The sequence below is a fragment of the Anastrepha ludens genome, chromosome 4 (genome assembly GCF_028408465.1).
Source record: "Anastrepha ludens isolate Willacy chromosome 4, idAnaLude1.1, whole genome shotgun sequence".
Taxonomy (NCBI): domain Eukaryota; kingdom Metazoa; phylum Arthropoda; class Insecta; order Diptera; family Tephritidae; genus Anastrepha; species Anastrepha ludens.
Window position 1 is genome coordinate 69,672,453 of NC_071500.1, and position 23,644 is coordinate 69,696,096.

Consider the following 23,644-nt stretch of genomic DNA (forward strand, 5'->3'; position numbering starts at 1 on the left):
ATGTTTCAACCAAAAAACTCCTTGAGCAAAGAGATGTTAAATCATGTTTATCATACACTTATTTTATGTACACCTACACAAATGTATGTATATGTGTGTGCATAAGTAGTGCCCTGTATAATTTAAAAGCTTGCGTGGCTTTACATCCCATTTCATATATCTGAATACATTTATTCCTGTGTACCTGCGTATGTATGTAGAGTCGTTAGAGCTCATCAGAATATTCAAAAGGAAAAATATGTTTTTATTCTTATTACCGAAAAAAGGAAAATGTTTTTTCAGAGAATATTGTGGAGTTTAAAAATGAGGTATGTTAGTATAAATAGCACTGGGATTCGAATGCTGGAATGAAGTATAAGCCACTCCGATTTTTCGCCTGCCGTGTGTTGATAAAGGCTATTATTCCGTTGGAAAACCTACATATATTAGTTTGCGGAAAAAGAAATTCATTTTTTTCTCGGTAGATATGTGAAAAGAAAATTTGGTTTTATTTTATTTTATAAACGCGAAAATGGAAGCCAGGCCGCTGAAATTCTAAATAGTATATATAATGTCGATACTTGTGCCAGCTACTTACGTGCAATTTTAGTTACGTCGATTCCCTTCAGGCGTTCTAGATGTTAAAGAAAATGTCGATAAAATCACAGAAATAATAGAAGTTGACCGGTAGTCGTAGTCGTAAGTAATCGTAGCACCGCCCAAGAGCAAAAGCTCGATCATTACAGTTTTAAGCTCTTTGCGTAAAAATTTTATACAAAAACAATGGATTTCTTTTCCCCAAACTGTATTTCATTAATGTCTCAAATATCCTTGGTACCCTCTTCACATTCTGCCTCCAATGCTGTGCTAGTATGCTATATCATGAAGCTCCAATCAGGGGCCAAAGCTCATCAAGAACTTTAGGCTTTCAATATGATCGAGATGTAAAATTTGTACAAACCAGTCAAGTGCAAAAAAAGCGCTTTAGATCACACTTCGACGTAGCCAACACTTTAATCGTATAAGTTTCCATAATACTCTGAAGAAGATACTTCCATTCGGTGTGCAATTAGAAACTGCTCTTTTTTAAGTTGGACCTTAATTGTAGACAAAAGTTCTGCAAAATATTGCCTTTCGCCAAACACTTTTCCCATCGTTCTGGTAACATATGGATTTCACATAGAAGACACAGCCTTTTGAGGTGAATTACGAGTGGTCTAGATTGTTTTCACTTCATAAGAATGGGTGTGCTACTTCTCCAGAACAAGTGTCAACGATCGGAACAGGCGGATTTTGGGAAAGAGCAAGCTTAACGACTTTCAGTCACAAAGTCTTACCTCATTATTTTTCAAAATTTTTAAGGGCCGCTGAATATACAACTTAGTAAAAGTATAGATTTTACTTTTGTAATTTTATTTCGCTTGCAAGAGCAAGGGCAGCCGAATGATCCGGTGATTTAATGCAACTAATTATTAAATTCGACACTTTGTCTAAATACTTAAATGCTAAATTTTCCTACGAGTTACTGCGAATAGAGTTTTGGCCGGACTCGCGTTTGCTCGTGTTAACTTACACATTCAGCGGAAGTAAAATCTTAGTATCTAAGTCTACACTATCACCCACCTGTGTAAACAGTTCTCCACTGTTACAAACTAATCTTCCAATTTTTTTCTGTTTTTTTTTCGCACTAAGATCGCTTTGAAAGAATTTAATAGCTGTATTCTGTTGGCATCCGATCTGCAAAATAACACCAAGAAACTAAGCAAATTACGTGGAAAGCAAGAACTCAAAATGTCCTTAATTGATCTAACCGGTTTGAATTGAAAGCCCATAACTATACGTGGCCTGATTAACGATGTGTACGGTCCGCTGGAAAGTATTTGAGAAATTGCAGCTAAACGTCAAACTGCTAAACACGAACAAAACCAAGGCGCATTCACCCAAGGTGGTATTTAGCAAAAGAATAGCGGATTTGTTTTTTCTTTTTTTGTGATTTGGTGGGTTCAATGACAAGGTGATCGCCGTTTTTGTTTTTTTGTTGTTTCGCTGGCCTTTTTGCACTTTGATTGAAACTTTGACCCTCAAACCGGAAAATTGAAAAAAAAAACCAAAATACGCGCAAAATCATGCAAGTTTGAATTTTTTTACTACTACTATCACCTTGAATAAAACCAAATGTCCAAATGGTAGAACAAATAAAATGAGGCAAGGTGGAGCAAACTTAATCATCCAATTTTGTTTTTGAATAACTTTTTTAATAAGTCAAAAAATGATTCCGAGTGATGGAAATCTTTATTTCGACCTTTATAGCCAAACAGACGATGGCGTTAATCGGGATTAAAAACTTAATTCGGAACTATCTCTGGAATCAACTGCAACTAATGCGGATTGACAACTAAACTTAATTTTCATAATTTAAGCGTATTTAAGGAAAATTTCGCATTGCCGAAAAATGAGAGTTAACATCTATTGAAAAATGAAATGAAACTTTTAAGGAGAAGAACAAGAAAGACTGAAAATGGATGCAATGTTAGTTTGCACTAACACGATCGAAATTACATCAAAAGTTTTGATATTTGAAATAGCAACTAAAGATTTTTTAAAAATAAATAATTATTTTTTAGTATCAGGGCAGCAAATACTCGAATTTGTTGCCTGCCTTCTGCCCCTTTACTAACATATCTATCCAATAAACAAATCAGCTGTTCACTAATCCTCTTAAAACCACTTGTCACACTTTAACTTTAATCAGCATTAACTGCGCCAGTAAACCAAATTAAGGCCGCCGTCTGTCCATTGCTTGTCCGCTTGCATACTGCAGACACTTCACAAGTGTCAAATATGATTGGCGCGCGATCCCATTCGCAAAAATTATGTATCGAATACAGCAAATATCGGCATACTGCTACAGCCGAAATAATAGGTTAAGTAAAAAGTTCTAAGCATTTTTTGCATTTTGGTTCAAATAAGCGCTGTTTGTAAAATTCTGACAATTTTGAAGGCAATTTCATAATTCTAATTTAAAGCTTCATCTCTATTGGTAAAAAAACTTGGCCAAATTATTTTCCTAAGCCTCTCTTCGGACACATTTAATGCCACCTAGAAAATGTGTCAAATCCTTTAACAAGTGATAATCGCCTGGCGCCAAATGTGGGCCTTTTAGGTATGGCTCACTAAAGATATCTAACGGAAATGGTCAGAAATTTTTACCTCACCTAAAACCATAATTGTATTATAATTCCGTAGAAGTGATATTCGTTGCACATTAAGTAGAAAAATGCGCGGAGGAACGTTGTTCAAAACCCCTTTGCTATTTTTACAAACAAATCAAACTCTTAACAGATTACAAACAACCCAAAAAAATCGTCAAAACTGCCTCATATCACGCCATTTCTTTGAGGCTTCCACAATAACGCGGAGTTAATGCTGAGCAATTGGAATTTTCAATTTTGACAAGGCGTGCAAAAACAAAATTGAGTGAATGAGAATGGGAGAGCGTCAAAAAAATTGGGCGTATTTATTTTGCATTGAGGCGCAATCTGCTACCTGCAGAAAATGGCACGATCAGCGCAGCGAATTAGGGAAAGCTGTTGCAGCGATGGGGGCTGTTAGAGGTAGCCAGTATTGTCAAGTACTCAGGTTTATGAATAGTTATACATTATACATAGTGCAAGTGTGCTAGTTATGTGAATATCACTCTATGTATGTATGTATGTATGAATGTACATAGCAGTCATTCTGGCATTTTCCATTTCGTGACTTGTTTTTTTTCATAGCTATTGCACACGCTTCCAATTTCTCTTCTACATATTTTTGCTTTTAAAAGCATTTACCCATCGATGTCTTTAACCTTTAAAAATGTGATCATTTCGTATAAGTACATGACACAATTATTCTTTTAGTTAATTTTAATTTGCTTAAAAATTAAAAACAAAAATTAAGAGTTGACTGTTCTATTCGTAAATTAATTAATTGGTTTGATTTTCTACATTATTTCAATAATTATTTAAATTTTTATTTTTACTTTTTATTTAAAGGGCTATCCACGATGTCAAGGCGAATGTATTCCATTACGTGAGAATAGCGTTTAAATTTCACAAAAACAATAAAAACAAGAAAAACTAAAAAACCAATCATACATAGTCTACAATCAAATCAAAATACATACATACATGCCTAGAAGCACGCTGACTAGTTAACGAAATTAGAAATACTATATGAAACTGAATTCATACTCGCTGTTTCTTTTTACCGAAAATAAACCATACCCATCCATAACAATTTCAAGGCAATTTTTCACAAATGCAGTTAAACTCCGTGACAGTTTGTAAAACAAAACAAAGCGGAAAACAAAATTATTTGCTGGCTTCAAACAGTATAGAGCGAAAAACGATAAATGATTGAGTCGATTGAATGATTGAATCGAGGAAGGTGTACCACACGATATAAATGCAACCTAAAAGACATAGAAAACCTTAAGAATTTGTTAAAATTAAAATTGTGAATTTTTGTGCGACAAAAATAAAAACTATTAACTGTAAATGAGCTAAAAATGTTAAAGAAATTTGTTCTTAGAACTTGAGTACTTTTAGTTAAACTAAATTGAAATTTATAAATTTATTATTTTCGCATAAGGAAATGTACATAAGCATACACATATAAATATATTAGTGGTAAATGTAGCAAACACAAACATCCATCCACATACATGCACACACACTAGACAATTGTAATACTAAGGCGCCAAAGAAGCCAAGAACTCAGTTGTTTTCGGCGCAGTCGCAGAGCTTAAAGAATTTAAACTCGAAAACACTTGAACACGCTTTTGAAAACACACATTTTTAGTGATTGCAGTTTAGTTAATTAATTTTATTTAAATATTTAAATGAATTTATGAAATGCTTATGAATACTTAGTAGGTAAATATGTGAACTTATTATATATTGCAGCTGATATATATTTATATGCATAGTATACATGTATGTATATTTTTTGTCACTTTAATTTCGAATAAATACTATTTTTAAAACAAGCAGCTGTGCACTAAAACTACACAGCATGGATTTTTCATTTAATTTTTAAGAATTTTATTATTTGTATAAAGTATGCATTTTTAATATACTCGTACGTATGTTGAAACGGTTGTTTTCAAACTCTTTTTCTTTAGATTTTCGACATTTTTTCCTTAGCATTTGATCCAAACGTATAGCCCAACTCGTATTGAGTCCCAGTTAATAGAATTCTACCCGTAGTTATTTGTAGTGAATAAATTGTAGTTGTAGTTGTAATAGTTGTATGTTTCATAAAACCAAATTGGCTAAGAATCCACACCCGTCTAAAAGGATGAATTTGCAGCTTAAAAAAGCCAAACAAAAAGTAAACACAAATTCACATTCACCACGTCCAAATTGATCACACATACGCTTACATCTATTAAACTAATACCAAGTCCACTTGTTGAGAGGTAAGTAACACATATTCTCCTACATACGTGATATTTCTTTCTTTATTTTATAGCCACATTTTTTTGCTTCTCTTTTGAATTTATTACTTTTTTTTAATACTCTTCTTACCTTGTTAATTCATTTTATATTTTATTAGGAAGGTAGGGTGGCTGTCGCAACGACACACTTAGACCTTTCGTAGGTCCATTGTGACACCCCTGGAGCTTATCCTTACACTATGGGTAGCTTTAAAAAACGAACAAAGCTTCGTTAGTTTTAGATTCGCTATATCCGCTACATCAGTTAAAAATACCGTATCAAGAGTGCGGAGCCTCCTCATAGCTAAGCTTTCACACTCGCATAAAAAGTGTCTGACTGTTTCTTCGTCTTCTGTATGAAGACAGCTTCTACAGAAATCGAAATACGAGAATCCCAACCTTCTCGCTTGGCTGCCTATTAAACAATGGCCAGTTAAACCAGTTAATACCCCTATCATTTTTCTTATAGCTTCTCTGTTAAATCTTAACAAACTTTTCCATCGACCGCTCTTCTATTTCGGCCATGTCTGTCTGCTTAGTTCGCATGTTGTGAGTTTTGTCAACTTGTATTTACCTTGTTGATGGTTTCCCTATCTATAAGTAGTTTACAAGTGGCTATAGGCATAAGTATCAGCGTCTTATCCAGTTGGAGATCAAGCGTTCTGCCGGTTCGAGCAAGTTCATCTGCCTTGCAGTTCCCTGATATATTCCTGTGGGCTGGTAAGGTAAGGTATACTTTGTAGTATTTAGATACGTCATTTAGAAGTTTCAAACATTCTATGACTGCCTTTGACGAGTGTTTTTAAATTCCAGCGCTTTTATTGTTGCTTGACTGTCCGAGTATATGAAAACTTCATTTGGGGATAATACTCTCGTTTTTATAAGTCCCTCTTTTATGGCAGTGACTTCCGCCTGAAATTCACTGCAATAATCAGGTAGGCGAAATTATTGGCTAACTCCGAGTTTATCGGAGTAAATTAGAGAAAAACTAGTACATACTCTGTTGTCAAATTTTAAGCCATCTGTATTTTATTAACAGCCATTCTTGTGTATTGAGTTATAAGGAAAGTTCGATACAAAAAAATTTAAATTTCAGCGAGAAAGGAAGATTAGAAGTGTTCCAACTTTTAGAAAATTCTGTGCCGAAAGGGAAAAGTGCCTCATATACTATTTGCCTCGAGCCTTAGCCGTAGTTAGCGCTTCACCACCGTTGAAAATCATATTTAACCCGCCGTCCGTCGCGCTACTTTTTACTAGCATTGCATAAGGTCCTCTTTGGCCCCAAATTTTGATTAATTGCATTTAAAATTTGTAGAGTTTAATATGAACTTTCTTTAAAAAAAATTAATTTGCATATATATTAAATAAAAGCCCATTCAGCTACTTAACAAAACACATTTGTTCACACTTAAAGTAAATTTACAACAGAGTAAATAAATTATGTGATATCTTTGATTGTTTTAATAAAAAGTTCAGAGGTAATGAATTCATATACGAGCGGGTTCAATAAGTACCCGGCACCATATTTTCAAAAAATTTTATTTTTCCAAACGGTCACCTTTTAGAAAAATAATACACTCCTTCCAAAGCTCCGGCCATTTTTAACCCCTCCAAAAATATGATTTGTGGAACTCTCCAAAAAAATCTATGAGGATGACGCCTTTCGCATCCCAAAAAATCGTCGCCATGACCTTTCCAGCCGCTGGGGCTGTCTTCGTCTTCTCTGGAGCAGATTCACTGGGAGAAATCCATCAAGTAAAATATTAATTGCCGTTCCAGTCGTCGCACCTATGGTCTCTGTTACCACGTCAGCCGGGCGTCCTAGTCTTCTTCTTCTTAATTGGCGCGATAACCGTTTATGCGATTTTGGCCGAGCTTAACACAGCGCGCCAGTCGTTTCTTTCTCGTGCTAACCGGCGCCAATTGGACACACCAAGTGAAGCCAAGTCCTTCTCCACCTGATCTTTCCAACGCAGTGGAGGCCTTCCTCTTCCTCTGCTACCACCAGCTGGTACCGCATCGAATACTTTCAAAGCCGGAGCGTTTGTATCCATTCGGACGACATGACCCAGCCAACGAAGCCGCTGGATCTTTATTCGCTGCGCTATGTCTATGTCGTCGTAAAGCTCATACGGCTAATCGTTCCATCGTCTGCGATATTCGCCGTTGCCAACGTGCAAAGGTCCAAAAATCTTACGCAGAATCTTTCTCTCGAACACTCCAAACGTCGCTTCATCGGATGTTGTCATCGTCCAAGCTTCTGCGCCATACGTTAAGACGGGCATGATGAGAGTCTTGTAGAGTGTTAGTTTTGTTCGTCGAGAGAGGACTTTACTGCTCAGTTGCCTACTTAGTCCAAAGTAGCACTTGTTGGCAAGAGAGATTCTACGTTGGATTTCAAGGCTGACATTGTTATCGGTGTTAATGCTGGTTCCTAAATAAACGAAGTCTTTTACAACCTCGAAATTATAACTGTCTACAGTGACGTGGGTGCCGACACGCGAGTGCGCCGACTGTTTGTTTGAAGACAGAAGGTATTTCGTTTTGTCCTCGTTCACCACCAAACCCATTCGCTTTGCCTCTTTATCCAGTTTGGAGAAGGCAGAACTAACAGCGCGGTTGTTAATGCCGATGATATCGATATCATCGGCATACGCCAACAATTGTACGCTCTTATAAAATATTGTGCCTCAGCGATTAAGTTCTGCGGCTCGTACGATGCTCTCCAACATCAGGTTAAAGAAGTCACACGACAGTGAGTCACCATGTCTGAAACCTCGTTTGGTATCAAACGGCTCGGAGAGGTCCTTCCCAATTCTGACGGCGCTGCTGGTGTTGAGCAACGTCATCTTAAATAGCCGTATTAGTTTTGCGGGGATACCAAATTCAGACATAGCGGCATACAGGTAACTCCTTTCCGTACTGTCGAATGCAGCTTTGAAGTCGACGAAAAGATGGTGTGTGTCGATTCTCCTTTCATGGGTCTTTTCCAAGATTTGGCGTGTTGTGAATATTTGGTCGATGGTAGACTTTCCAGGTCTGAAGCCACACTGATAAGGTCCAATCAGTTGGTTGACGGTGGGCTTCAGCCTTTCACACAATACGCTCGCTAGAACCTTATAGGCGATATTTAGAAGACTAATCCCGCGGTAATTGGCACAAATTGCAGGATCGCCCTTCTTATGGATTGGGCAGAGCACACTTAAATTCCAATCGGCAGGCATGCTTTCATCCGACCATATTTTGCATAGAAGCTGATGCATGCACCTTACCAGCTCCTCGCCGCCATGTTTGAATAGCTCAGCCGGCAATCCAGCGGCGCCCGCGGCTTTGTTGTTCTTTAGCCGTGATATTGGTATTCTCACCTCGTCATGGTCGGATAACGGAACGACAATTCCGTCGTCAACGATTGGAGTATCGGGATCTTCACATTCTCTATGACATGCGCAGCTGTCACTGTTTAAAAGGTTCGAGAAGTGTTCCCTCCATAATTTAAGATTGCTCTGTACGTCAGTCACCAGATCGCCGTCTTTGTTCTTACAGGAAAACGCCCCGGTCTTAAAACCTTTTGTAAGACGCCGAACTTTCTGATAGAATTTTCGGGCGTTGTTCCTATTGGCCAGCATCTCAAGCTCCTCGCACTCACGTATTTCGGCCTCTCGTTTCTTCTGTCGGATAATACGTCTCTCTTCCTTTTTCAGCTCTCTGTAGCGATCCCACATGGCTCGCGTTGCGCCCGATCGCAGCGTGGCTCTATAGGCGGCATCCTTTCTTTCTGCGGCAGCATGACATTCCTCGTCGTACCAATTGTTTTTTCGGGCTCGCCGGAACCCGATTTCCTCTTCGGCGGCGGTACGTAGAGAACGAGAAATGTTGCTCCATTGCTCTCGCATGCCGGTTTGTTGGGCAGTGCTCTCCGAGAGCAGGAGTGAGAGTCGAGTGGCGAATCTTCTGGCTTCCTGTTGTGATTGCAGCTTTTCGATGTCGAACATTCTTTGCGTAGGTAGATGTACGTTTTTTGCTGCACAGAGGCGGGTGCGCAGTTTGGCTGCAACAAGGTAATGATCCGAGTCGATGTTGGGTCCTCGGATCGTACGTACATCTAATACACTAGAAGCGTGTCTTCCATCTATCACAACATGATCGATCTGGTTTCGCGTTTTTCGATCAGGAGACAGCCAGGTAGCTTGGTGTATCTTTTTATGCTGGAATCTGGTGCTGCAGACTACCATGTTTCGGGCCTCGGCGAAGTCGATCAGCCTCTGTCCGTTACCGGATGTTTCGTTGTGCAGGCTGAATTTTCCGACTGTGGGACCAAAAATTCCCTTCTTGCCCACCCTGGCGTTGAAGTCGCCAAGCACGATTTTTATTTCGTGGCGGGGGCAGCGCTCATAGAAGGAATCTTTGGTCGCATCCTCCTTCTCTTCCGTCGGGGCGTGGGCGCAAATTAACGAGATGTTAAAAAATCGAGCTTTGATGCGGATTATTGTGAGACGCTCGTCCACCGGAGTGAACGACAGTACTTGGCGACGAAGACTCTCTCCCACAACAAATCCGACACCGAATTTGCGCTCCTTTACATGGCAGCTGTAGTAGACGTCGCAAGGTCCTATGGTTTTCTTACCTTGCCCCGTCCATCGCATCTCTTGGATGGCAGTGATGTCAGCCTTTACTCTCACGAGGACATCAACTAGCCGGGCAGAGACACCTTCCCCATTCGTAAACTCTCCTTCAGTCGTTTAGAGTGTTAGTCTAACAGCAAATGTTGTGTTAACAGTGTAAGGCTTATTATAAATGTAAATTATTTTTAAATACACTTTCAGACACTCTCAGAGTGTTAGAATTTTAATTAGTTTTTTTCTCTTAATGTATGAAGAGGTTTTTTGTAGTAGAAATACACTTGGGGCATGGCTCCACCAGGAGTTAAAGGAAAACATATGCATATTTACATACCTATATAAAAATACGGCCAGTTGTGGTAGACATCTGTTGTAAGAAGACCTCAAATGCAAGCAAAAGTCACCTGCTGAAGTTCACTCGATTCCGGTAAAAGCAACTGGTATTTCTGGAACTTAACAGAAGTCTTAACTGCAGTTACCAAGTTCTTGGAGAAAATAGACTATACTCCGTTTTTTTTTTCATTTAGCGAGAGAACACTCGGAGTATTTGGATAAGAAAATTTAACAAAACAAAAAAATGGTACTTGGTTTCGTGTGGTGAATTTTTCTACACGGATTAAGTTAGCCCTTTCGACACCAAATAAGATTGCTTATGCTTGCATTTCAGGAGGCTTTTCTTTTAGCAGGAGACAGGCTTCTAACAGACATCCGCTCGTGGTAAAAAGTTTAGAGTACCTCAGGGAAAGAAGCAAATGTGCATTTTTATCTGAACCGATTTCTTCTTTATTAATAACGGCATATATTTATTAAACATGCAATTAATTTTTTTAGGGTTTTTTTAGTTTTATTTTCATATGCAAAATATATATTTGGTATATACACATATATAATTGGTGCTTACACCCTTTATTCGATGTTTGACCGAGCTTTTTCTGCTCCGAATGGCAAATGGTTTTTATGAGGAGCTTTTTTCATGGCAGAAATACACTCGAATACACTCCTTTGCCTGCCAGGGAGTTACTGCTAATAGAAAAAATCTATTTCTATCATTTGGTGTTTCATGCACAGAGATTGTAACCTGTGCAATTCCGAATGGTAGTCACGCACCAACCTTTTCGGCTACGGCGACCGCCCATAGGAAATACGATCTCTAATTTCTATAAAACTCCCGATAGTTATAGTACAGTCAAGCTCCGTGGCAGACCATTAAATATAGGTGGTGATAGACAGGCGCGACACTCGGCATCTAGCAGTTGAAAAACATCGCTTGCCTAGAGTTCAAAACTTATTTAGATCTCAGCATATCCAGAAGAAGAGTCCATCGAATCTTGACCCAAAATAATTTCACTGGATATAAATCCCGAGGGCCCCGACCCGAATTATAGCAACGTCACGTAAGCAATTGCCAAAAACACATAAATTTTGGATAGACGAGTTTCAAAACGGCATTTTTTGTGACGAAAAAAAATGTACTTGTACCGTACTGATGGCAGCCATCAGTCTACTACAGCTACCATGTAAAGGAGCACAATACTTGTACCGTACTGATTCGATGTAGGGCAACCATACAAAACTCGCCATAAACGAAGTCATACTGGAAAATCAACACTCTGCTTCACTGCATCCAAAACAAATCGTACATACGTGAATCTGCTGGATGAGGAACAGAAGTACGCACCAATTCACACCGAGCGCACCACAATGGAATTCCTTTTAACCAGATAGATAGCGGTTTCGAAGTGTCCAGTGATCATCCCTGGCGCAGAAGCTTAGACGATGACAACATTCTATTGGAGTGGTTGAGAAAAAGATTCTGCGGAAAATGTTTGGACCTTTGCAAATTGATGACGACGAATATCTCAAACGATGGAACAAGTGTAGTATGAGCTATACAGCGACACAGACACAGGGCAGCGAATAAAGATCCAGCTACTCCGCTCTGGTTCTGAAAGTATTCGAAGCGGTACCAGCTGGTCGTAGCAGAGCAAGAGGAGGCCTCCTCTGCGTTGGAAAGATCAGGTGGAGATGGACTTGGCTTCACTTGGTGTTTCTAACTGGCGCCGGTTAACATGAAAAAGAAACCCCTGGATTTGTTAAACTCCGCCAAAATCGCTTAAGCGGTTTTCACGCCATTCAATAAGAAAAAGAGACTATACATAAACTTATATATGTATATGTATATATTAATTGAAACTATCAATTCGCGCAAAATCCTTTATTTTGTGATATTCCCAACGCCCAGGCAGTCGCAGTCGTCCGTCACTGTGATTATTCATGATACATATGCCCTTTCTGATCTATTTAGTTCATGCATGGTCAGATCAGCTCCTCATTTGATTATTTGATAGATTTTGAATCACTAGTGCGTAAGAAATCAGAGAATTTCCGATCTTGGTAATTTTAAATCAGTATTTTTCTATTTTTGGTGCTCTTTTTCGTGCGATATCGGAAAAGGTCATTAGAAATTTTGTTCCGCTAAGCGTTGGTTGTTCACATAATCAGAATTTTTTTCAACGATAATGTGTACTGTATAAAGTTAGGTTAGGTTAAGTTGCAGTGGTTGCCACTCTTTATAACGATGTAGAGAGACACACTTTAGCACTGATGCCTTCCGCGTTCCTTCAACTGCGACAGAAGTCACTAGAGTGAAAGCCCAAACGCTTTCTATGTGTTACAATTAAACAGTGTCCAGTGATGATATGAACTACTTACTATACTAATAGAAGGCCAGTCGAGATAGATGGGGGCCTAAATATGTTTTCATCCATTCTATGCCAGACTTGTCTAACTAATAGGTCTATTTATAAGTTCGTGCGGTTTTACAACAGATGGCGTAACTTGATTATTATTCCATCGATCCACATTTCCAAACATTCATTGGAGAGCTACTGTCGTAAGGCACAAACGTCAGTATAAGTTTTTTATTTGAAGCGTAAACAACAATATTTTTACCACACTTGAAAATGTCGAATTTCGTGCCAAATAATGTGTTTTTGCGGGGAATTCTTCTTCATTATTTTAATATGAAGAAAAAAGCAGCCGAAAGTCATCGTATCTTGGTGGAAGTTTATGGTGAGCATGCTCTATCTGAGCGAACGTGCCAGAAGTGGTTTGCACGCTTTAAAAGTGGTGATTTTGGCTTGGAAGACGAAGAACGCGAGGGTGCGCCGCCAAAGTTCATGGATACCGAATTGGAGGAATGGCTCGATCAAGATCCGGCTCAAACGCAAGAAGAGGTTGCAAAAACTTTGGGAGTTGATCAATCAACCATTTCCAAACGTTTAAAAGCCATGGGAATGATCCGAAAGGTAAGCCATTGGGTGCCGTATGAATTGAAGCCAAGAGACGTTGAACGCCGTTTTATGGCATGCGAACAACTGCTTCAACGGCACAAAAGAAAGGGTTTTTTGCATCGAATTGTGACTGGCGATGAAAAGTGGGTCCATTACGACAATCCAAAACGTCGGGCAACGTATGGATACCCTGGCCATGCTTCAACATCGACGTCGGCGCAGAATATTCATGGCCTGAAGGTTATGCTGTGTATCTGGTGGGACCAGCTGGGTGTTGTGTATTATGAGCTACTGAAACCGAATGAAACGATTACGGGGGATGTCTACCGACGACAATTGATGCGTTTGAGCCGAGCACTGCGAGAAAAACGGCCGCAATACGCCGATAGACACGACAAAGTTATTTTGCAACATGACAATGCTCGGCCACATGTTGCACAAGTGGTCAAAACATACTTAGAAACGCTCAAATGGGATGTCCTACCCCACCCGCCGTATAGTCCAGACCTTGCGCCATCCGATTACTATCTCTTCCGATCGATGCAACATGGCCTGGCTGACCAGCACTTCCGTAATTACGATGAAGTCAAAAAATGGATCGATTCGTGGATTGCGGCAAAACCGACCGAATTTTTCACAAAGGGAATCCGTGAATTGCCAGAAAGATGGGAAAAAGTAGTAGTAAGCGATGGACAATATTTTGAATATTAAATTTGTAACCATTTTACGTCAATAAAGTTTCAAATTTCGAAAAAAAACCGCACGAACTTATTCATAGTCCTATTATATATGTCGCTAGTGGGATCCGTGGTATATCTAGAAGATCGACCTAATCCAGAACTTGTTTGAAGATAAAGTTATACCCACACGCAGAGCAGGGCTTCTGTCTTATCTTGTGGACATGTCTGCGAAATGTGTTCAAATAGTAAGGTGACTTTTCAAATTTCGGGGAAAATTAGGTTAAAATGTCAACTGTCATATTTAGTTTGTTTATGTGTGCTCGCCGATTTTCTGCTATCGAAGAAACTCAATTAAAGATCTGAATTTTTTGGCCAAAAACATTTTCGTGATCTTGCCTCAGCCACCATAAACACGGAACTTAGCTCATGGCAGCTTTACCCAAACACAAAGCATATATGAAGACAAAGCCCGTATGGCTGGAAGAGCTCAGGCCATACCATACCGCGTTTTGGTCCGAAGTGATTCGAGAATCAGAAAAAGGGTTAGACAAAGTGAAATATATCTGAAGGTGATAAACGTGGTCAACACGAACAAAAAATAAAAATATTGTAAAAATGTTACTCTTCATAGATTGATATATACAGTTTTTGGATTTATTTAAAATGGCTAACATCTTTTTCTACTTATATTTGTTTTCTTTTCTTCTTCTATTTCCCATTTTTGTTCGGTTCATTTTACTCAATTCTTTTTCTTCAAACTCAAAGAGTATAAGTCGATGCAAACCAATTTTTTCTTTCATTGGAAATGACCGTTGGCCACACAACTCTGTTTATGTTCCTCAAAGATATTAACACCACTTCAACTCCTCATCAATGGCGCACTAACACTAAGTTTTCTAAAACGAACATGTAAATATATTTTTTCCAAGTGGACAGCTCACATTACCAACCCACATTTACGTACTTCACCCCACCAACAGTTAAACTTTTGTTAACCTCCAACATCGTTTAGAGAAAGACGACGGTGTCCAATTTTCCAAATGATTTCAAAATTTCGACAATTGTTTTTACCTTTGCAGGACTTCAAGGAGTTCACCGATGCCGAGGGTGTAATTTCACTTCCAACGTCGGACTTCCACAAGCCCGTTTGCCTGGAGATGCGCATGGCTGCCAATCAGGCGAGCCGAGATCTGCGCGCCAATCAGTTCGGTTTGCTGGCGCCACCTATACTACAGCCCAGGTCACAGCCACAGTTGGCAGGCGTCATTGCAGCGGCTACGAGCGATTCACATGCCGAAGTCATATTTTCGATTGGCGGTGGTGGTGGCGTGATGCGCACCCCACACCATCTGCCCCATCACACTGCCACTGGCCTCGCGCCAATTGCATCGCAATCGTCATCCACCTCGTCGTCGTATGGCACCACTACATCCACCACCATAGCGCTGCCACTTGACACGCCATTTCGTTACCCACCTTTCATTACCAGCTACAGCAATAACAATTTCAATTATAACTATAACAACAACTTCAATACGACATCAGTGGGTGCATGTCCAGGATTGTCTATGGCGACTGGTAATGCAGCATTGCAATTGGGAAGCAATTTTAATAACAACTTCAATGTCAATATCAACAATAATAACAATGCGGATCTGGCTAGCGTAGACAGTTCGGATACGTACGCTAGCTGCCAAACTCATCCATTTCACTCTCAAGGTGATCTCACTGCCGACCTGGCGGACGAAGCATGTACACTGGACATCGACATGGACAACTTGTATATAAATCCGTTGGAAAAGGAGTCGTCGACTTCGACAAGTGGACCCGGTACAACAGGCTATATCGTTGGATTACCCCCAACCGGTGCTACTGGTTTGACAGCCATAGGATTAGCGCGTTCGCAGGTAAAGAAAAGCGCATCCGGCGACACGGCACTACGTAACTTAGCTGCAGGTGGTATTAGTCCCATGGACGAGATTTACCAAAACTTCGAAGTTCAAGAACGCGGAAGTCGCGTTAGTCTTAATGAGAATCCAGTGCCAAAACATCGTAAAACACGATTCCAAAGTTTTACATCAAAGCCTACCGGGGCAGAAGTGTCAAACAAACCGCGAGCACGCTTCGAAGAAGCCAAGATAACACAAGACAGTGTGAGCGGTAGTCACGAAAGCAGTCCTGCAGGCAGCGGAAGCAAGAAGAAGCGCTCGTCCTTTATGCCCGGTAAAAGTTTAGCCACTGCCACTAAGTTGATCAACCAGCATCTGTTCGGAATACAAAATGTTGGGCAAAAAGGTATGTTAACAATTCAAAGTTTCAATAAATTAAATCGATATGTTGATTAACTCTTCTGCACGCGTTCATTACAGCGAAATTTGAAAGCAAACATTCCTCTTCGATAGATTCTATCGATGCATCGCCAAATCTCGAACACCATCGACGTTCCAAATCGATACTTAAAAACAAATCGGATATCTCGAGAGTGCTCGCAGATCCCGAGAGCGAGCGTCTGCTGGCCGACAATATGTCTGGTTCGGGCGTATCTGATAATGGCACCGTCATGGTACTTATTCATTTAGTGACCTTGCCGAACACTTTCTTACCAATATAACTAATCAAATTTCAGTTTTGTTTGCAGGGCGAATCTGGCAGCGATTACTCACCGAATAAATTACCTCACTCAATTTTAGCCAAGTCTATTTCCCCACCACCATTACGGCATCGGATGCTGATACAGCAACGCTCTGGCCCCGCGACGCTACAGTCGCGGCCAACAAAATTCCAAACGCCACGTTATCCTGAGGAACAAGCGCTGCGCCATGTCAAGCCGATACTGGCGCGCGCAGCTGCCACATCGCATATGTCCGGTAATAATCGATACGATTCAACAAACAGGGACAGCAGTCAAGGTAAATAAATGTCCAAGGATTGCCAAAATCAGCATTGGTGAAGTTACACTGCAATATTGGCCGTCATTTGTGTTCCATTCAAAATCAATATTAAATTATTATCATTACTCAGTCATTTTTGAAGCTGCGTTCTAAATCCATGTAACTCACACCAATCTGCATTCGGTCATGTTGAGTTTGCATTGTGCACAAAAGGGGTCATCGTATGCCAGCATTGTCACCCGTATCCAAATTCGAACTGAAACCGTCCTTCGGTATGCAAAAATAAATAAAAAATAAAAAATGGTACTGCTCATAAGTCAACCGCCAATGAAATTTGTTTCTTTGTTTTGTATGTTTTCACCAATGCACTACTGCTTACAAAGCTTCAGCAAATCTGAAGATCAATACTACGCTATGTAAAGAGTAGGCACCCATTTAAACATTATTGAGAGCACACAAACCACTGAAAGCTTCAATGCACCACAGGCTTAAATATATTTATCAATTTTTTTTTTATTTTTGCTACCTGCACATTTCGCTGATCGGAAATTCGAAACCAAACTGCATTGGATGCATAGGATAGATTTGAAAAGGTCATAAAAACAAGAATGGTTTTGCCACAGGAACAGTTTACCATTATAGTTGAAGCACAAGGAATGATAGAAGAATAGAAGAATTGCCTTTCTTACTCCTTAATAACCCACTAAATCTGAAGAAAATTTATTTAAAAGGACATTTGGGAGCGGGCTATCCCTAAAGTTCGTCGTAAGAATCTCCCCAAGCGTATACTGCAAGACAACTTTCACTCTTCACAAAAACTTGTATCAGCTCATAACTCCCTATAATGTAAAGAAATAAATGCCATTAAATAAGCCTTCCTCTAAGCAGTGACGTAATTCCCTTATTGTGAGCACTGTCATTATATCCTTGCTGAAACTCTTTACTATGCCCCAGATATTTTATAATATGGGTGACAAAAACATCTGTGCTTAGATAAACTTGCAACCGTGACCACTTCATGTTTGAAATATATTGAAATCTATTCTTTCCTCATGTGGTCTATTCAGCGCAGCTAACAGATTGTCCGAAGCTAACGGATTGCCCGGCGCTTAAATTTAGACCTGGGTCAGCGTGTATTGTGAAAGAGCGGTCGTATGGCTTAAAAGACAGGGTAGAGAATACCGATGGGTATATAATTCGTGTACACTAAATGGAACGTACTATAATTAACACTAGTTTCATTGAGGGACTTGTATATGCAATTTTCCAGCTTGTTCCCCTGGGCACCATAATGCTCTTCGTAGACGCGAGCATTTCAAGCAAGACCCCGAACTAAAAATTTCCTATTTCAAGGCCATCCGAGTAGCATCCAATGCATGATGTATCTACTTATAGATTTTTCCTACAGCATCAATTAAAGTTTGTGTTAGTAAATACTATTTTTCTCCCTATCTTCGTAAGATGTCGGCTAGCCAGCGGAGCTCTTTTCTCCTCACATGGTCATTCCAACGTCCGCAATATTCATTATAACCCATGGTCAAAATAATTCAGAAAGTGTGGCCAATAACAAACCGTCATCCGGCTCTCAGCGAATTTGAAAGAATCAACTGAGTGGCTGATGTAATAAGGGTTATAGGAGGGATATACGCAAAAAATCAATACAATGTCACTTCGTTGCCATCTGAACTGAACATCATTTGCTCAGTTCCGATTGCAGCTTTTCGACAACGAACTTTCTTTGTTTTATAAGAATTGTATTGAAAATTACACTTGAATTATATATACACATAATATTATATATGTAAGTATATACATACAGTGGTGGACAAAAGCCGACTACTTGTTTTCATGGGTTAAAAACCCCAAAGAGTTATTCGATATTAAATGGAAAATTTTGCTGATTATTACAAAATAAACTGAAATAAATCCAACTCCAGATGTCTCAAAAAATCCCCAGACCATTACGTTTCTGCCACCAGTTGATGCTAAATTCTTCGGACTAAGTGCAGCATTTCTTTTCAAACTTTTACCCTTCCATTGCCCTTTTACCCTAAATATATTAAACTTCAACTAATCCTGTAAAGAAAAATTTTTGCAAAAAATCCATCCCATTTTCTTTATTGCTTGCTAACTCCAAGGGAAGTTTACGATTTTCTTCGGAAATTAGAGGCTTTTCATTCTTCGAATTGCTCTTTGATTGCTTTTCTGATGTGCTTCCTACACGCGCAGCTAATTTTGAAGCATAAGCTTTTGCATCTTGGAGAATCGAACTAATGTCTCTGGGAAAAAGTTTCCTCGGATCGCCACTAACTGGTTTATTTTCGGTGGAACCAATATTTTTAAAGTTTGTTTTACAATGGTATATATTGTTTACCACAACTGATTTTGGGGGCTCCACGCCATTCAATTTACAAAGTCGTAGCTGTGTTTACCGGTCAGTGGTCAATTTACCATAACCATTAAAACTCTCTGATATAGAGACCGCCACGTATACTTGTAGATCTGTTTGAGCTGGCAGCTAAACTCTGCGACTCTGCGGGCCTGAAGGTCATAGCTAAATTTCTGTTAGACTTTTGTAACGGTACATGGGTATCTGAAACTATCAACTATCGACTTGTATATATATATATAATGAATATCATTCACACATGAGCTGAAAAGTCCTGGGCCCATCAAAGAAAGCACATTTATATTTGTTCAAAATTAACTTTAAACATCAAAGTAATTTCCATCAAGAACAACGCAATCATTCCAGCGCCGCTCTAACATTTCAATTCCACGTTTGTAAAAATTTATCTCGATTTATATTTTACCTCAAAACAGGCCTTAGTTTAAGCGATAACCTCTTCATTCGAGCGAAATTTCTTACCGGTGAGCATTTTTTTAAGTCTGCGAATATGGTGGATGTGGGAGTAATTCAAAATTGAATTCATAAAGTTTTGCCATTGTTTTGATTGACTTCTGATTCACTTTTTTTTGGTCAACAGTGAGCAAACACGGCACCCACTTTCAACAGAGCTTTCTCATTCCATTCCTTTTTCCATTCGATTTTGTAAATTTTTTGAGGTTTTCTGGTATTACCACCTCATTTTGGACGTTTACTGTGTTGTGCATCATCGGTGTATCTACGACCACGTTTGAAGTCAGAAAACTATCGTTTTACTGTTATTTCTGATGGAGCGAAGTCCCCATAAGACTTTTCAAGCCATTGCTTCAGTTGAACGGTGTTTTCCCCCATCAAAAAACAGTGTATAATTAAAACACAAAATTCTTATTGGTCCATTATTTTGAATATACCAAATGTGGGTCACTCTTCGCACAATAACTCGCGAATGAATAGAATATCATGAAATTTTAACAGCTGTCTTTTTAAGATTAGTACTAAGGCGAAAACGTGGTGAATGCAATAAAACTAGTGTCATCTATGTATATGTTAGACCTGGGACTTTTCAGCCCTTGCGTTAATATATGGCCACATCTCTTAGTTTGCAAATCGTCTAAAACTGTTTACGTAAATCTCCTGCATACGAAATTATAAAAGCAACATTATAAAATTATAAAGATTTTTTTTAATTCACTGTAAAGCCTCCACCTTCTTATTTACATACAAACATATGTACATATTTATATTCACTTACTTGTATTTCATATTTTGTCAGTACAATATACTTATATATGTATGTATAAGTGTACAATGTTTTTATATAAGTATGTATATAGACGGTAGCGCAAAATTAATCACCCTATCGGAAGATTTTTAATTTTTGAAAATGGCATCGTGTTTGACACTTCTGAACTGGGCTGTTGCAGCAGTGAAAACGTAAGATTTCCATTACTCAAAATCATGTTTTTTATTTAGTAAAAAAGTTATTCAAAAACAAAATTGGATGGTTAAATTTGGGTCAACTTGAACAATTCGTATTTATACATATATATATATAAATATATATAAATGTATTAGAAACAATAACAAAGCCTGAAATTTTACTTTGCCACAGACTCGGAGACTACATTCACGTCAAATGTGAATATACGCAGCGAACCTGGTGACGGAGGCGCGGTGAGCAATGGCGAAGCGGGTGGCTCTAGCGATGAAAATCGTTCGCTACTACAACGTGGCAACTCCGATGAACAAAATGATAGGGAAGACGGTGCTGCCGGTGATACTGAGGCCACGTAGCAACTACTGAAAAAGCCAAAGAGCGAATAATAACGCCTACTCTCTGCTCCCTCCGACAGTGACAGTGATAGTGAATAAAACGCTTAGCAACCAGCGAATAATTATGCAAAACCAAAGGAAAATTATTACAATTTATATTATAGTAAAACTCATTCATATACAATACATACATACAAACATACATGCATACATATATACATAATATGTAAAAGGAATGTATTGAACGGCAGTGAAAAGAAAAGCAATGAAATCTAATATTTAATAGGCGTTAAGAATATTTAGATACATGCATACATAAAACATACATATACCATATATACATAGTTACATAGAATTTAGAAGGATTGCGTGAGGCAAATCGCTGTACATAAATGCAAGTGCATAGAGGAAGCGTCTGCAAATATTAAAAGCAACAAAAATTCCAATTAAGTTTACTAAATTATTTGCTCTCAGATATGAAAAGAACCATATTAAATATTTGAAAATGTAATAATTCCATTTTTATACAACAACTTAGAATAAAACAAAAATTTACCGAAATCGCTTTTTACGTAATTATACACACATCCTTACATACATACATATATACATATATTTACATCCAATACAGCCATTCACATATACATATGTACATATTAGCACACATCTTCATATACAAATATATGTACCTTCATAATACATATACTATACATACATACGTATGCATATATTGTACATTAAATACAGCAGTCCGAAGTGCATAAATAATTTTAAAACCAGAAACAAAAATAACTCTAGAAAAGTGCTCTATGAAATTTTCATGTTCATGTGCAATACTCTCACACACCTGCATACATACATAGATGCGTGCGCACACATACACAAGCAGTGTTAAACGCAAACTTTAAGGGAATAGTAACGCAAAACAATCCACATAATGCCACAAGAACAAAAAAATACATTCATAGAATTTTTGATATGAATATGAAACATTGCTTTGGTCTGGCATTTGTTAAAAAAACAACAAAATTTGTGGAAAAAATTATATATTTACAAACACTTATACGAATAAGCTGGCTTACTAGGAAAACTATTTTTTTTTATAACTGCAATTTTAAAGCACGGATGAGCATTCACCCGAACGCTCCACTGGCATTCTTCGATGTGTATGATTTCTTTTCAATGCTAAATGTTTTTTGGGTTCTTTGTTTATTTTGAAGTTCAATGCCAAAGATTCAATAACACTGTACAACATTTTTGAAGTCATCGAATGTGCACTCCGTTTTGACTTCAGTTTCTGAGAGTACTTGTCACAACTAACAAAATTGCACTTGGGTTTTTTTGTATTAGCTCGGATTCCAATTTTATAGTGTTTTGAATATATTTTATCTAAAACTTTATTTTGAGCACTTTCTTCAATGAAAATGTAATTTTTCTCACTTCTATATCGCTTAAACCGATTGCAATTTTATTTTCCTTTCTTCAACATAAATTTAGGTAGAGACTACAAAAAAATCTGTTAAAAAAACTACATCAAATGCCTTAAAAATGAAAAAGTAGAGAGAAGTTAATGTCTATATAATAGTCTAAGCAATCAAAATTTTCTTTTTTCTTTTAAATATTGTAAAAATGATTTGTATCAACAAAAATTAGTGTATTTAAACAGTGTTAATGTGTATCCAGACTACTATTTTAGTGTGAATACTTTTAAAGAATTTCGAATTAAAAACAATATTTAAGGAATTTAGTCAAATTAAACATTTTTGACGATAGATGTTATCAAATTTTTCATTCGGTTTTACTATTACTATTACTATTAATATACTACTCAACGCTCTTTAATCATCAACAAATATTTACTCTTTAATTTTAAAGTTTATTATTTCATCTTATAATAAAAAGTTTCCATTTATTTTACTACTATTTTATATTTAAAATTTAAGATGTTACTTTGTGAAAAACACAATGTTAGTCAGCGTCCATTGAAAGCGAAGTGGACCTTCTCGATTTTTTCACTGGTCGTTCACATTGATGGTCTGAATCTGCTTCTTCATCTAAAGTTGATAAAACATATAAGGGCATATTTCTTTCATCATGTCCTTCAAATCTAGTGTCTTCGGTACCTTTATCTTCATATTGAGATACCTTATGACTCCACCAACACACTTCAGCAAGTAATGCATCCAGTATTTTTCCTTTGTAGCGTTTTTCCATTGGCATGGTAACTTGATGAAAACGTTCTCCTTGTTCGTTTGATTCAGTAGGCAACTGTTTTAAGAACTCATTGAGGTGATGATGCAGAAAATGTAATTTCAATGTCATGGATGCTTTGATTTCATGAAAATAATGGAGCATTGTTTTCACCAATTCCTGTGCCTTGTCTTGCTGTACACGATTTTTTACACGGGAAACATTAATGACAAAAGGTTCGAAAATTGTTAATTTCTCGATATATGTTCAATTTTAAAGCATTAGATACAGCTTGAGCAAACAACTTGTTCGACACTTTGCCTCCTCAAAGAGAAAACATTGTGATGGTGT

The 23,644-nt window shown here is 38.1% G+C and overlaps 1 protein-coding gene across 2 annotated transcripts in view; it reads left to right on the forward strand.

The window, feature by feature from the left end:
- Window positions 1-21,771, forward strand: part of LOC128859723 (potassium voltage-gated channel protein Shab) — a 160,799-nt gene extending 139,028 nt beyond the window's left edge. The window contains exons 8-11 of one of the 2 annotated variants that reach the window (XM_054096765.1): window positions 15,133-16,348; window positions 16,423-16,616; window positions 16,692-16,962; window positions 20,943-21,771. In XM_054096765.1, the coding sequence (XP_053952740.1) occupies window positions 15,133-16,348; window positions 16,423-16,616; window positions 16,692-16,962; window positions 20,943-21,124 (1,863 nt within the window). In that variant the 3' untranslated portion in view covers window positions 21,125-21,771. Of the gene's footprint in view, window positions 1-4,016; window positions 5,010-15,132; window positions 16,349-16,422; window positions 16,617-16,691; window positions 16,963-20,942 lie in introns of those variants that run through there. The other variant, XM_054096763.1, reaches the window with a different exon arrangement.
- The last annotated feature ends 1,873 nt before the right edge of the window (window positions 21,772-23,644 follow it).